The sequence below is a fragment of the Neopelma chrysocephalum genome, unplaced genomic scaffold (assembly GCF_003984885.1).
Source record: "Neopelma chrysocephalum unplaced genomic scaffold, ASM398488v2 Primary Assembly neopelma1_25, whole genome shotgun sequence".
Classification (NCBI taxonomy): domain Eukaryota; kingdom Metazoa; phylum Chordata; class Aves; order Passeriformes; family Pipridae; genus Neopelma; species Neopelma chrysocephalum.
The window spans coordinates 15,420,372-15,435,389 of record NW_020897694.1 but is presented as its reverse complement, the minus strand read 5'-3'; the positions used below and the strand labels follow the sequence as shown (position 1 = coordinate 15,435,389).

Below are 15,018 nucleotides of genomic sequence, written 5' to 3'. Positions count from 1 at the left end.
TAACAAAAACAAGTTAACAGCAAATAGTACAGCAACATGTTCGTCTCACCAGATTAATGCCCAGTAGAAGCCCAGGGTATATCATGTATTGAACATGGCTACACGTTGCTTTGCTCAGATGAGAAATGCTCCACATGCCCTCTGCCCGGTGATTTAGTTTTATTCACATGAAAAAAAATCCAAAAGCTCACACTTTTTATAACTTTAGACTACAAGTTTGTATTGAACTTTAAAATGGCAGAGAAACACAGGATAGAATACAGCTTTAGGGATTCAATGTCACAAACTGTCTTCTTGTTACCTTTATTTCCATGATATCCTATCAAAAGTAACAAATACTATTCAGTATTGAATACTGAATAGTCACAAATGAAGTGAAAACACAGAAGTTTGACATAAGCACCCTAGGAACAAGGCGAGAGATTTTTGCAACTGGTGAATTTTAGGTGATGACATCAAGATCTGATTTCTACGAATTTTCCTTACTGAACACTGCACATACACACACCCTAAGGCAGCAGTGAGAGCAAGAGTTCCAGTAACCCTTCCTAGGAAGATTTTTGTGAGGAGTGCTTTGTTTCTACCAACTGTTAAAGGTCAATATTTGCTTAAGCAAAATGCAACTGCAGCAGTTTCAAGACCAGAGCCAACTTTCAAGCCAATTTAAGTACTGGACATCCAAGTACTAGCTCCACACATTGTCTTCTCCTACACTCATATGACACATGTCAACAAAAGATTTTAAAGATAAAAACATACCTTCACTGCCACCTTTTAAGGTTATATCTGATGAAAAGCTTGTGGAGGATCTTGAACCAAGAGAGTCCAAGCTATCAAAAGAATCGTCTCTTTTATGGCTAGCTGAAGACGAAAAGGGCTCTCCCCGGTCAACGTACCAAATATCACCGTATCCACTATCCCTGCCACTTCTGTTCAGGTGGCTGGACTCTTCAAGTGCCTAGGAGAGTAAGTTTTGAAAGGTCTTTTACAATAATTTAGGGTGCAAATGCTACTCATGAGTTATAACTCAAAAATTTTTAAAATGCATTTTGAGTTCACAAAAAAACTTCAACAAAGACTACTGCACACTTCTAAAAGCAACACATACAACAGTTTGGATAGGAGATTTAATACAAGGTCTTAAATTTCTCTTATTTCAGCCAAAGGGAATCGAAATCGGGCTCTTCACAATCTACCACATTAATCAGAGCAGGTGGATTCTGAAATTCATGTGGGTAGCAGAAGAACCAATGTAAGCTAAAAATCATTCCTTTCACATGGACCTTGACAGTAAGCAAAACAAATAAAATAAATGACTATGTTTTCCAAACTAATAATAAAATTAAACCCCCAAGAGACTGTTTAGAATTGATTCTGTAATGTTTACAAACTATAAAATTCAGGTTATTTGTTTAGTGTCCTTTTTTGGATTCCTTACCTTAGTCAATGCTTGCCCTAATAACTTCTCAAAGGCTTTAAGACTGAGGTATGGACCATTATAATGGGGATTACTTTGAGCTTTTCTCCCAAGCCAGTATAATGTAATCAAAACCTAAAAACAAACAAACAAAAAACCTAAATACAAACTTAATTACTTTCCTCTCATGCCACGTACCAGTATAAAAGAATCTCAGCATGCTGCTAGAGATGTTTGTACAATGAACTGTAACATCTTATTTACAGTATTAGCTATGATTGCCACCAAAAACAATGAAAGAATGTTATGATGCATCTAATGTATGTCAAGTAAGCTGACAAAAGTACTGTTTCCAATAATTACATTGATTTGGGCAAGTAGGTTGCATGGAGATCATCGTAAAATGGCACTAATTTATATCAGATAAATGAACAGATGAAGAATAAAGTAAACATGATAGTACCATAAACAGAAGTGTTTAAAAATAATTAATCAGAATTAGTGTGAAATTGTTTCAGAAAATATTGAAGTAGATGTGTCTTACATTTTTCACTCTCCTGTTGGTTTCCTCCGGCCTGAAGCAGGGCAGAAAGTGAGAAAAAGAAAAGAAAATCTTTTTAAATAGCTGACTTAAAATGTAATCATTATTCAAGATTTAAAAGGTTTCAAGACCAAATAGCGGTCAACATAAAATATGAAACTATGACTGTTCCAAAAGAAATAAAAACATTTCACTTTGAATACATAGGCATAACTCTGTACTATTTCAATTGTTACATATAGAGTGAGAAACTAGCTGATCTACTGCAGTTTGTTTTGAGAGGTACACAGAAAGGCTCTACGATTTTTTATTTACCTTTAATTTAGTTACTGACAAAACAGAAGTGGAAAACAAGCTGTTGATTTTGGGAAATATAACCTCTATTAGCCAGGAAGATCATAGAATGGTTTGGATTGGAAGTGGTCTTGAAAATCATCTAGATCCAACCCCTCTGCCATGTGCAGGGATACCTTCCACTAGACCACATTGCTCAAAGACCCATCCAAGCTGGCCTTGAACGCTTATAGGGATGGGGCATCCACAACTTTTCTGGACAACCTGTTCCAATGCCTCACCACCCTCAAAGTAAAGAATTTCTTCCCAATATCCAATCTAAACCTACCCACTCTTTCAGTTTAGTCATTTCCCCTTGTCCTATTACTACATGTGCTGGTAAAAAGTCCCTCTCCAGCTTTCTTGTAGGTTCCCTTTAGGTGCTGGAAGGCTGTGACAAGGTCACCCTGAAGCCTTCTCTTCTCCACACTGAACAACCTCAGATATTCAATTCTGTATGAAAGGAGATTTAATTGTAACTTTTTCCCTGATTGTATTGTTTTCTAAAATATTTGTCTCAAACACAGAGAACACTTTAGCCTAGAGAAAATTTTTCAGACAAAAAAATGAGGAACTGAAACTGAGACGCTGGAGAGAGCGCTGTATGGTGGGAAGAAGGGGTTTGGTTTCCTTTATACAAATACATGTTTTTCAAAAAATATTAAATACATATGCAGTCACTAATATTAGTAAACTCTTCTTTTATATATATACCCAGTCTATAGCACACCTTGGCAGTGCATCAGCAGACACTCACAGTGATTCTGTTGTCTTCCTGCTCATTTTAAGAACAAGAAGAAACTTTTTGAATGGGGAGCTCACAAAGGTGGGGTAACACAGACCTAGTCATCAGGTGCAAATATTCAGGGCTGAACTGCAGACAGTGGCTGAATAACACTCCTGCCCACAGTGCCAGCAGTTATGGAAGGACAAATGGCTTAAATACACAGAAACAACTTCTCACCTGCCCCAGATGTTGGTTTGCAGATGGTTCAGCTGCAAGATTCACACACAGTACGGTGAAGGGGTTCAAACAAAAAAGTAAAGACTTCACATACAGCAGCAGAAAGACCTGTGCAGAGCCCCATAACATGCCAGATCAACAATGTAATAGGGCACCTATCCTGTTCCTGCTTGTCTAGGAACAAGCCAGTCAAAGGTTACAGGAAAAAGCTAGAATAAACCATTAAACCATGGGAGACCGTCACGAGTTAGTGAAATGATGACAGGGCCTGGCCAGCTCTTCACGGAAATGTAATGTTCAATGCAACGTGACAATCATCATGGACACAGACCGTCCCCTCCTTCTCTTTCCTCCAAGTTTGAGAGGACCCACTTCCACTCTGTGTAGCTGTAAGTGCCTTGCCCATCTCCACATCTTAAAGAAATCAGGCTACCAGGCATGCAGAGTTCTGAGATGCATCTGACCTGCACCGTCCTTGCCTGCAGCTTCCTCAATATTACATGCCAGAGATGCTTCTGGCTTTGTAGTCAGTGACTTCTTTCTCACAGATAGGGAGGAACTCTTCTCCTTTAATCTTAAATATTTGCACTTTTGTTTGGGTTTTTTTGTTTGTTTTAATCCCTTCCAAAACACATTCCTGCTTTATGGTGAACTTGCCACTGGCTGCCGCAAGAGAGGAGCCCCGAAGAAAAGATACAAGGACTCCCTGAAACAACAACTCAGCCTCGGGCATATTGATCACCATAACTGGTCTACTCTGGCCTCCAATCGGGAGGCCTGGAGACAGACCATTTATAACGCTGCTGATGCTTTTGAGAAAGCACGCAGGATCACTCTTGAGGAGAAAAGACAACGCAGAAAGAATCGAGCCTTGCAGAATATACCATCCAAGGAGTCTTTCTGCTGTGCCTTTTGCAACCGGACTTGCCTTTCTCGTATTGGCCTTTTTAGCCACCAACGCGCCTGCAAAAAACGTGGGTAGAGCCCTTCCCAAATCTTCGTTCGCGAAGCCTAGCCATGAATCCCTTCCAAAACACATTGCTATTCGTCTTTCACCGGAGACTATTTTTGAAGAAAAAAAAATTTCCTCTTCATTTTTTTCAGTATGTTGACTTCTTTTCCAGTGTCCATGTTGCTGGACATACCATGGCTGTGACCTAAGGTGATACTAGAAACAGACTGATTTCCCAAGCAGAGGACAGCAAACTATTCTTGTGGTGGTGTGTACCAACATTCCACTTCGCATACCCAATGGAGATCATCTTAAAGTCTTACCTTCAAAGTCTTTCATTAGCAGAACTTCTGCCTTTTTGTAATTATAAAAGCAGAGGCCATGCATGCCCTTGCTAAGGATGCCTTAAAATTTTCTTCCAAACTTCAGCAGCCCAGTAAGGAGTGAGAAATTCTGCCTATAGCCAGCTGAAGCCTATATCAAAAAGGTTGCCAACCTACACAAAGGCCAAAGCTAGGTGACTGAACATGATGATCTCCACATCTCCTTTCCTTGAGTTGTCTGGGATAATTTCAGTCAACCTTTTTGCACCAGAGCAATATTCAATTGTCTTTATATTTCAATATATTTTCTGTACTGGAATAACCATAAATACACTTGGCCTGTGTACTTGGGCTATAAAGAAGACAAGTATTAGGACATTCAGGTAACTCAGTCAGTACAGTTGAGACCCAAAATGCAGGCAGGGAGATATTTCACATACTCGAATCACAGACCATGCTTTGTTCACATGTTCACTCTGCCAACAAGAGAAGCAAACTCACAAGTTGTTTACTCTTCATGTGCAAGGTTTCTTCCCTTGCATTACTACTTTCCTCCTCTGAACTACATCTATTGTTTTCTAAATCTTTTCAACGACTTGTCAGAATAGACGTAGTCTGAGCAGAAGAACTGAAGGGGTAGCCCACTTGCTGAATCAATGCAAATAAATCTTTATCAATGCAAATAAATGTCAATCCTACATTTGGCTATTGTGAAAGAAGTCTGCTTTTGGATGTTTTCATCCAAAATCATCACATAGTCCAGTTGGTGCCAACCATCTTTATGAAAATATTCTGTGTAACCCAATTTCTGGCTTGAATAAGTGAATACCACTATGCTGAAAGTTACAAGCAGGCTGCTGCTTTGCTCGGAAGGGCCCTGCCAAGGCTGCATCTTAAGTTAATCTACTGAAAGAAGTCAGTTCCTCTCCAAATGACGACGCAACAGTACTTACTAAATCACTCCGTGTGTTTTTAAACAGAAACTTCTCTATCTTCCCAGAGGTTTTTTATACCTCCTTTTGTTAACTTTGCTAAAGATGTCTGACCGAAGCAAGAAAGCTGCTAAAGAGAGTGGTTAAGATCTTGCTGGAAGAATTTTACTACAAATACTTCATCTCCTCCTGCCACAGTCTCAGCATTTAAGCATTTATTTTGAAGCTTAAAAGAAAACCAACACTGATATTCTGCATTACCTAACCTAACCCCAATACCAAATTCCAGCTAACAAAGAGGTCTCAAAATTGTAAAGGCCACAAGATAACACGTATGGGATATTATAATTATAATTGTGAAGCACAACTGCACAAATCCAAGTTGAACACTGATGAAAAAAGATGTGAAATAATCACCTGTGGAGAAATAATACCTTCTGTGTAAACCATATCATCTACGTCAATCCTTTAGCAAACAGAAAAGAGACAAATGGGACAGAAATAGCTCTCACTTGTCAGTATGGGATATGCTTAGAGACCAAATACCACTGTTACACTTGAACACAACACATATTGACAAACATCACTTACTCCCAGCCAGCATGGACCAACAGATGTTTCTCTAACAAGGACCACTCTACAAGAATAAAGCAAAGTGACATAGCAGATCAGCACACTGAGCCACAGCTCAAGGAATTTATTCTCAGCTCCACTGTTTGCCCAAGGTTAAATAGCAGAATTAGTCACCAAGGCCCTAGCCTGACAATACAAAGGCTTTGGCAGCAGCTGGGTTTAAGGATTTCCTGATCTCCCTTTCCCTTCCAGCCGCTCCTATTTGCTGCCTCCATGGTTATGCCAACACAACTCTCAATCACACTACCATTCCATGCTGCCCATCGGGACCAGAGGGCTGCACCCATTTCTTTGTTTGGTTTTTTTCTAATACACATTTTCAACCCCCAAATTAACTTGCTGGTCTGTTTTAGTGCATGATCATACAAGCAACTGCACCAGCCCCATGGCAGAGGCAATATACTGCTGGAGGAGCAGGCAGGGGGCTGGTGAAGGAGGACTCTGCTCCACACACCAGTACCATGAGAGTCCCCGTGTGACAACACCCCAGCCAGAGGTGCGCTCTGCTTCCCATTTCTGAGAAGCAAGGAAAGTTTGGTAGTATTATTTTACTGCACTTTGGGGTATTTAATTTTTTTTTTTAAAACTGTAGATAATTAAAGACCTTACAGGAGCTAGCAGACCACAGTGATTTAAGAAATCATCCTTACAAAAGAGCAGTGCATTTTAAGAAGCTACATCTATTTCTGACTTATTTCAAAACTTTTAAACAACAGATTCAATAGCCTGGATTTTATTTTTCTAACACATTGTATGGTTTGGTTCCCCCACATCCTAACGTACTAAATTCCAGCCTCTAGAAGCTCATGATGTCAAATCTACTTTGACACTTCACTTTATTATTTTCCAGGAAGAACATGAATTCAAGAGCTCAAGACCAAATCGAAGATACCCAGAACTCTGAGCAAGGTTCTTGAAGATTATTTTACAGCATCTCATTCAGAGAATGTGGCTTTCTAAGTATCTGTTTCTTATATAGAAACACTTTTAAATACACATATCAAACAACAATTTAAAAAAACCAAAACCAACAAACAAGCAAGTTTGAACGGAGTACCCTCCTCCCCTAAATGAGGGTTAGCTGCCAAGAATATGTGTGGTCATGTCCAAAGAGATAAGACAAATCTGAACCTATTTAAGGGAAGAAAGAAAGGACAGAGACACTCCCACTGACAGAAAGGAATGTGCCAGTGACAAATGCACCCTGCCCGGTGCCAAACCCATTCCTTGGTGACAAATACTTCAGAAACCCCAACAGCTGCCAATCTGTTTTCTTCCCTTCCTCTGTACTACGGACCTCACAAACACAGGACTTGAACAGATTTCTGTTTAAAAAGAAGTATTGTTGCTCTCCCTTTGAACTTCCATTCACCAAGGTAGCAGTTACACTTCCAAGATGCCCTTTGAAGGACTTGGAAGAGCCATACCTGGCCTGGGAGTCGGAGTAGATCAGCACACTGAAGAAAAGCCCACTCCCAAGCTCCTTGCCAAGCTCCAGGCTTCTGAGATTCTGAGGAAGATTTAGTAGGACTTGAAGGATTTCTCCACCCCCACCGAGGTATACTGCACAGGAGACAGACGCGGCCTGTCCAACCAGCAGCGGGCTTGTGCTAAATTTCAGCCTCTGTGGCCACCTACTCAACTGCTATTAATATTGCTGCTATCGGATTTCAATGAATTCCCACGTGCTGCTGAGAATAGAAAGGCTCCAGTGGAAGATGTGGTGCTGCATGGGTACAGAAACATGAGGACATTCTTCCAGCACTTGGATTCTTAGCAAATTGATATTCAACCCCGAGAGCCCCAGTTCACTGCTGAGAACGCTGGAAATAAACCAGTTGGGCTATGACTGCAGAGCTCGAGAACAGTGTTTGGAAATGCACCTTTCTATTTGACTATAAAAAGCACATGCATTTTCCATAGCAACACATCCACTGGACCCAGTGCCACTTACATCATAACACCACACAGAGTCAGGTTTAAAATGACAGCAGAAAGCATTTCTTCATGCCCACCAAAAACCGCTGTCTGGCAGCAAGGAGTTCCATGGGCCCCGATGACCAAGCAGTCAGTCCATACCCTGTGTCCTCACCTACTAATGAAGGGCTGAGGGGTGGAGAAGAGATGCCCAAGAACGCAGAGAGGGAACACAGTCAGCCAACACCCTCCGTGGGAATGCATCACCTCCCATCACTTCAGGGCCCATCCTCTCCCACTGCCTATTGAGCATGGCACTTCCTTACTGATCTCAGTCATTATGCTTCCACGCCATCTTTAAAGCCCTTATCAAAACAAAACCAGGCACTTATAGAAAAGTGCATCAACCCCAGCAAGTCACCAGATGATAACATTATCCATTTCCTCACGCTCTTATCTGACCCCTCCCTGGGTGGTCCATCTCTCCCAGCTTCCTCATATCCCAGTCTAATCAAGAGGTTCTCCCAAAGAGAAAACTGGTATTTTGTAGAGAAGAAAGCAAGCCTGTCAAATAAAAAGTAAAAATAAAACCCCCAGAAGAACAAGCATATGCAGAGGAGCCTGAACAATACCCTGAGGACTCCCTGGCTCTTGTCTGAGGGGTGGGCAGGGGAAGCGTAATGGAGCATTCTCTGCAAATTATTGCTACAGCAAAGAGGAGACTGATAGGATCCTCCATCTTCCTGCCCAAATTTTATGCTATTTTAAAGAAAATTAAAGTTGGACTCAATGATCTTGGAGGTCTTTTCCAACATAAATGATTCTAAGACTTCTAATAATCAGTGTAGCTTGGTTGACTGGTCCCTTTTTTGTGTCTTTTCCTTACTCCATTCCTAAAACCCTCTAAAACTCAGCAGCTTCACTAATTCCAGGCAATTAAACTGTGTATCTCTTTTCGTTTTTGTTTGCTTGGTTTCTCCAGGGAAAATCTAGAATGTTTCCCCAGCCTGCATTGGTTACTTTAAATTCCAGATCTAGGCTAGTACCTATGCAAAAATAAATATCAGGTTTTTTATTTCTGAAGGCCACTGGTCACATGCCATACCCTTTGGCCAAGAAGCATGGGAACATCCATTGACTTTCATGATGGACTCTATGCACAAACTATTAGAAGTTGTGCAGTTGACTCCCAGCTCACACACAGCATTAGAAAGTTCTCAAAAGAAATCAGTTTCTTCACGTCCAAGAGGACTTTTTAATTTCAGAGGTGAAATTAAGTGCTTCTCAAGAAAAAACTACTTCAATACACACTGTAATTTAGATAAACTCATAGACAGCTATCATATCACTACTTACACATGCTATAGATTTTTAGATGCTCCAAAGTTCTGGTATTCAGAACTCGCAGCACACGATTTTGCTGAATCTCTCCATTTATCTCCCTGATGCTTTTTTTCTTTTTTTTTTCAAACCTGTACATAATTCAGTTGACCTTTGCACAACGATTATATTAAATGTTACCCCACTTCTAGCTTTTTCCTTTCTTGTACTTTATCAAAACATTGAGATTTTATACTCCCTCCTTCCAAGAAGCAACATATTTGAGCTCATCCCGTTGATCATCAGGGTCATCATCTACTTAAACTTCTCTTACATTTAGTTTTGAAGATCCTTTACCTTCATTCCCCCACACAAATCTAGACCATATTGTAAATTTTGTAGATTAATTTGAACATAAATCAATTTGGGGAACACACAATTGCGCCAGCATTCTTTTCAAAATAAACAGTCGGTATATCTGAGGAGTCACTCTGAAAAATAAGTTTCAAAATAGGCAATTAAGTGCAATTGTGTAAGTTTTTAGAAATATATGCAAAACCACAAAAACATGCAGCTGTTAGTTTGCCCCAAAATAGTTCAACAGCATTATAAAAAAATATTTTAAAAATATGTATAAAGCCTATTATTTGTTTCGGCTAAGCTGCAGCAACCATGGCAACTCACAGTTTTTCAAGACATTACCAAAATTCACTTTACTGCCTCATACTTCTTTGCCATTATTAAATATTTCCAAAACTGTTGTCCTTTTTACTCCCAACTCTCACACCTAACTGGAGTATTTCAACACGCCCTCTTCCCACACACAGATGTTAGAGGTAACTTTTTAGAACAGCCCTCAATACTGACCCATTTATTCCCACAAAGCATTGCTCAGACACCTCTCTGCACCATCTCCAGATATGAGTAAACAAGTTATTGCAATAGAAGTCAAGGTAAAAAATTTTCCATCTACCAGCTACTCCACAGCAACTGCCTATGTGCACTCTCTTACACTCAGCCCTCTGGATTAATACAATTGTTCAATTTGGATAAATTCAGAGGCGGTCCCTTGGGAAGCGCTAGGATTTGGCAGACAAATTTCCTTGCTCAGAGAGACAGAGATATTTTTACAGCCTCCTACAGGGAGGAGGAAAAAAACACCCCAACCACCTCCTTCATTCAATCTCCTCCCTTGGTCCATGCCCAGGGAAAGATCTAGTAAATGTAATGCTTTGTTATTTTTGTGTCAAGCAAACACATGATGATATATAAGTGCCTTGTGAATAAGCAAAACAGTTTATCGCAACTTATAACACTCAAAAGCAAGGTTTATTGAATTTCTCAGGACATGCAAAATAAGATAAAAAAACAGAACTCAAGTCTATACTGCACAATTTATACCAGATATTTGACAATGAAAATATCCTCTGGTAAAGCAAAAATATGACTGACAGTAACTTACACTGGGTATTGCTGTGTTCACGCCTGTACTAACATCCAGTTTCACCAGTAGAAATAGGTATCTGCTCAGCTGCTGTTGTTATAACACATACACAGAAAACAATTCAGCGCAGAGATGACTCAGAGTTAGCAGCAGAAGCTACAGATGCATTATTCATGGCCCATGAATGGGAAGTAATCTGGGATTCAGTTTGCTCCAGTCGCCATCTCTTCAGGAAAGCCAAGACCCATAAATATGAGGTATATCCATGAGGATAGATATCCTCTGGAGAAGAGGCAGACCCCCTGCATTTTGAAGGTACATGGGATTTGTACTGGGAGACACTTCAGATTTCTGATGGTTCATTTTTTCCTCTAGAGCAATTCCAACATAGAGCAATTCCAACATCGTGCTGGCCAAACTATTGCACAGGAGGACATAGAATAGGGGCAGTGTCTATGCCAGCCTCTCTTTTTATTCTCAGCTTTTGTCGTATTATTGAAGAAAAAATGCTTTTTTTGTTCTTGTATAATTTAATGTGGGATTACTAAAAGCACAGCTTTTAGTCATAAAGTCATAGAGCCAGGACTTTGCTTTGTCCATCTCTATCAATAAATATAATTTTTTTCCAAAGATGAAAAAATTGAGGTACAAGGTAATCACAGCTTATTCCATGATACACATTTTGGAAACAAATTAAAGTGACGCTGGAATTTTTCCTTAAGTAAATCACTACTGCATGACTGAATAATTTAGTTTAGTCTCTACATTTGGAATAAAACCTTTAAAGAACTGTTGGGTTTTCTCAGCAATATTTTGGCAAAATATTTCATGAGCAAATAAGAAGCTCTGAAAAAAAATATAATGCTTCCTTTTTGGAATTTTACCATATTTTCCTCTATGTTTCTTCACGTTACCCTAGCAACATAGAGCACAACATCACTCATCACACAGAGAACAACAGTATGAAACACAGACTGAACCTGACTTCTCTCTACTAGTCAGTTCTCCATTAACTTAGGGTGATCAAATATGCCCAAAAGAAGTGAGGCATGCAGGTACAACTGAACTTTATTATTTCCTATGCTTTCTTGATCTGTCTGCATTTATAAAAACATATTTAGAGCCAGGAAAGAGCTCTTCATTTAATGAAAAATCAAATATTAATCTATGCAAACTTATCAGAAAAGAATAATGAAAGAGGATGTGTTCCCTTAAATAGCTCTCCCCGATGACATGGCATGAAGTAACAATACCATTTAAAACAAAAACAAGATACAAAAATCGAGTAAAAGTGTGGTATTCTCACAAAAATGTGCCCTTTTGTTTTAGGGAATGGACAAGATGCAAGACAAATACATATTTTCCATATTGGCAGCAATTCCCACCTCCCATCCTCAGCTCTTGCAACACCCACAAGTAAAAGAGCTCCTTAAAGATGCAACTATTCTGATTGAGGTTCCTTATGGCTTCAGAATTATTTCTATAACATTTGAAAAGTCTAAATTCAATTTGTTGCCATCAATAATAATGGATAAGTATTAGCTTTCTCAGTTAGCTTCTTTGGGGGAAAAAGAATTTGTCCACTGCAACAGAAAACAGTGCTTTTAAAGCTACTTAGAGCAGCCAAGTCAGAGGGTATTTTTAAACATTTGCTCAAAACGTTAAGAGTTTTGGGCCAGGGTTTCTGGCCAAGTTTTTAATGTTGGAAAAATGAATGCTCCTTTACTGTAAAGTGAGAGAATGGGTAAAAGTCCAAATACTTGCTTTGCCAGAACGCTAGAAAGCCTGTGTGGGAAGCAAAAAAGGGGGGATGGGGGAGGAGAAAAGTTAAGCTAGTCTGACCATATACCTCTGAAGTTGAAGACTTTATATCCATTCTGAGCGTCCCAACCTACTGAAACCAAATGTGCTATTAGTCATTTAGGAGTTTCTGTTGTAAAGTCAGAGGAGCCTGAGAATAAAAACTTGAACAAAATTAATGATATGGGAAAACAATCCTAGCCAGGGAACTACAGATGATCTCACACCTCTCTTTCACCAGTACTCATGAAGTATGTAGCAAAACTGATGACTGAGGGGGGAAAAAAGCTTAATACACTAATTAAGACATCACTAAAATGCTCCAACAAGCTATTACAACTAAGTCTCGTGGTAGGGAGGGAGTGGAACAAAATTATTCGATTCTGCTCCAAGTGAGGCCATGGCAATATTCCCAACATCTTTAACGAGTGCATGAGTAAATGCTAAATTAGGAATCTTTCTTCTCGCAATAAAGAAGACACTATATGCACCAACTGTTGGAAATTACAGTTAGCCGTCTGCAGAATTTCACCAACTGTCTAACCAGATGAAGGACTGGAGAAGCAGGCTCCTTAAAACACACATGGTGGTTGTAAGCTATCCTCCTCAGAAGTCAATCAAACTTCAGTGCCAAGATAACACAAAAGTAAACCTTGGGCTCTTGAAGAGGTTATTCTACAAATTCTTCTTCCAACAACCCTTGTGATTTCCACATGAAGACCAGGCACTCTTTTTCACCCAGGTAAGGGTAAATAAAACCTTGAGACTCTCACCTAGGAATCCACAGCTTCTGAAAACTATGAATGTCTCAAACCTCCTGTGAATGGCAATTATTATTGCATTTAATCATTGCAAAGATTATAAAACTAATGGTTAAACTGCAAAGTTTATAACATTTATGGCACCAGTTTGCTACAAGTCTCAGCTTCCCATGGGACAGTATGCATGCTGCATTAGCGACTGCTACATGCAGACCTGCTACCTTGGAATTGTCTGTGGAAGTAGCCCTTTTGATCTTAAGCTTTTGGCTCTGTTTGATTAAGAAATCCCAACAGCAACAGTGCAGTCACTATATTTGTTGTTTTACAATTCAGTGAAAAGCCAAGACTTTATCGTCCCCCAATTACGACTGATAATCTAGACAGGATGAAAAATTAAAAGACAATTCAATAAAACTAATCAGGTGTTTCTCCTCTTTACACTTAATTCTACATGAAACAAATTACAACTGGGGAATAATCACACAGCAAGTAATCTCAGAGGTCTCACCATCAATGTGCACCTTGCAACAGTAAGACTCAGAAAAATTTCCAAGGTTTCCCCTCCTCAGGCTAACAGAGCTACAAGTAGAAATTAACTCGGTGCAGTGGAGGAATATCCAGTAGCATCCTCTAATGAGGAAAACACACATCAGTCTCTGCTGATGGCTCAGGAATAGGTTGTCAAACTGCAGCAAAACTCATCTGTCCCTTGACAGGAAGGTAACTACTATAAAGTACAGGAGAGAAGAGCAGAATGAATATACCTTCACCCTTTGACCCACAGATAGCACACACGGATGATAAGCTTGAGCATTATCATCAAGTTTGGTTGCCAGATGGCAAACTGTTGACCACTTTATCCACACAACACTGAAAGCGTTTTACAATATACTTCCACTTTCTTGCTGCATAGTGTTAGACAGGTGGAAAAGGCCATGAAAAACCAGCTGGAGTGCTCTTAATATATTATCCTTTCTGCATTTTAGTGTAGATGTAATTGTAAGTGGCCCACTTAACCTGCTAGAGTATATATCTTAAAAATAAATTTAAGAGAAGTCCCTGTCAAAGATGGTTTTTTAATCAACTAAAGGTACAAAGACATACAACAGGCTTCATCATCAAGGAAATACATTTATGGCAGAGTAGTATAGTGTATAAGTTTTCTAAGATACTAAAAAAATAGCTTATACTGCAGTGTAAGTTAGGCAAGCCTCATCTTTAGCAACATAAATCAGTACTATTAAAAACAGCTCATGATATAACAAGTCAGCCATCTCTTTGGCATTAATTTTTGGAAAGACACTGATTCAAAACCACTGCAATAGTCAGATATTTATTTCTCAAAGGGAAAGAAGATAAGAAGTCCACTGCGACTCTGCATTTAAAACTTCATTTGGAAAACAGTGCATTGAATACATGTAAAAATATGTACCCCAAAATTTTTTTCAGGTAGGAAAGAATCTGTGGAAGCTTCTGCTAGGGAAAGAAATCCAGAACTGTTGCATGAATTCTAGACAGAATTTCAAGTATGTAATTACTTGAAATATTATGAAAAGTAATATAGTTATTACCTAAGGCCCTGAAGGAAAAACCCTGACACATGATAGGTACACAGGTGAATGAATATATTTGAACTTTTTTTGCATAATGAAGTTACCAACAAAAACCATGCAATGCTTCA

The 15,018-nt window shown here is 39.3% G+C and overlaps 1 protein-coding gene across 13 annotated transcripts in view; it reads right to left on the bottom strand.

Moving 5' to 3' along the window:
• The window catches only part of LMO7 (LIM domain 7), a 134,147-nt gene that overhangs the window by 44,909 nt on the left and 74,220 nt on the right, over positions 1-15,018 (bottom strand). For all 13 annotated transcript variants that reach the window (XM_027674555.1, XM_027674558.1, XM_027674556.1 and 10 more), the window contains 3 exons: positions 1,962-1,992; positions 1,439-1,552; positions 760-958 (listed from right to left, as the gene is read on the bottom strand). In XM_027674555.1, the coding sequence (XP_027530356.1) occupies positions 760-958; positions 1,439-1,552; positions 1,962-1,992 (344 nt within the window). The remainder of the gene's footprint in view (positions 1-759; positions 959-1,438; positions 1,553-1,961; positions 1,993-15,018) is intronic.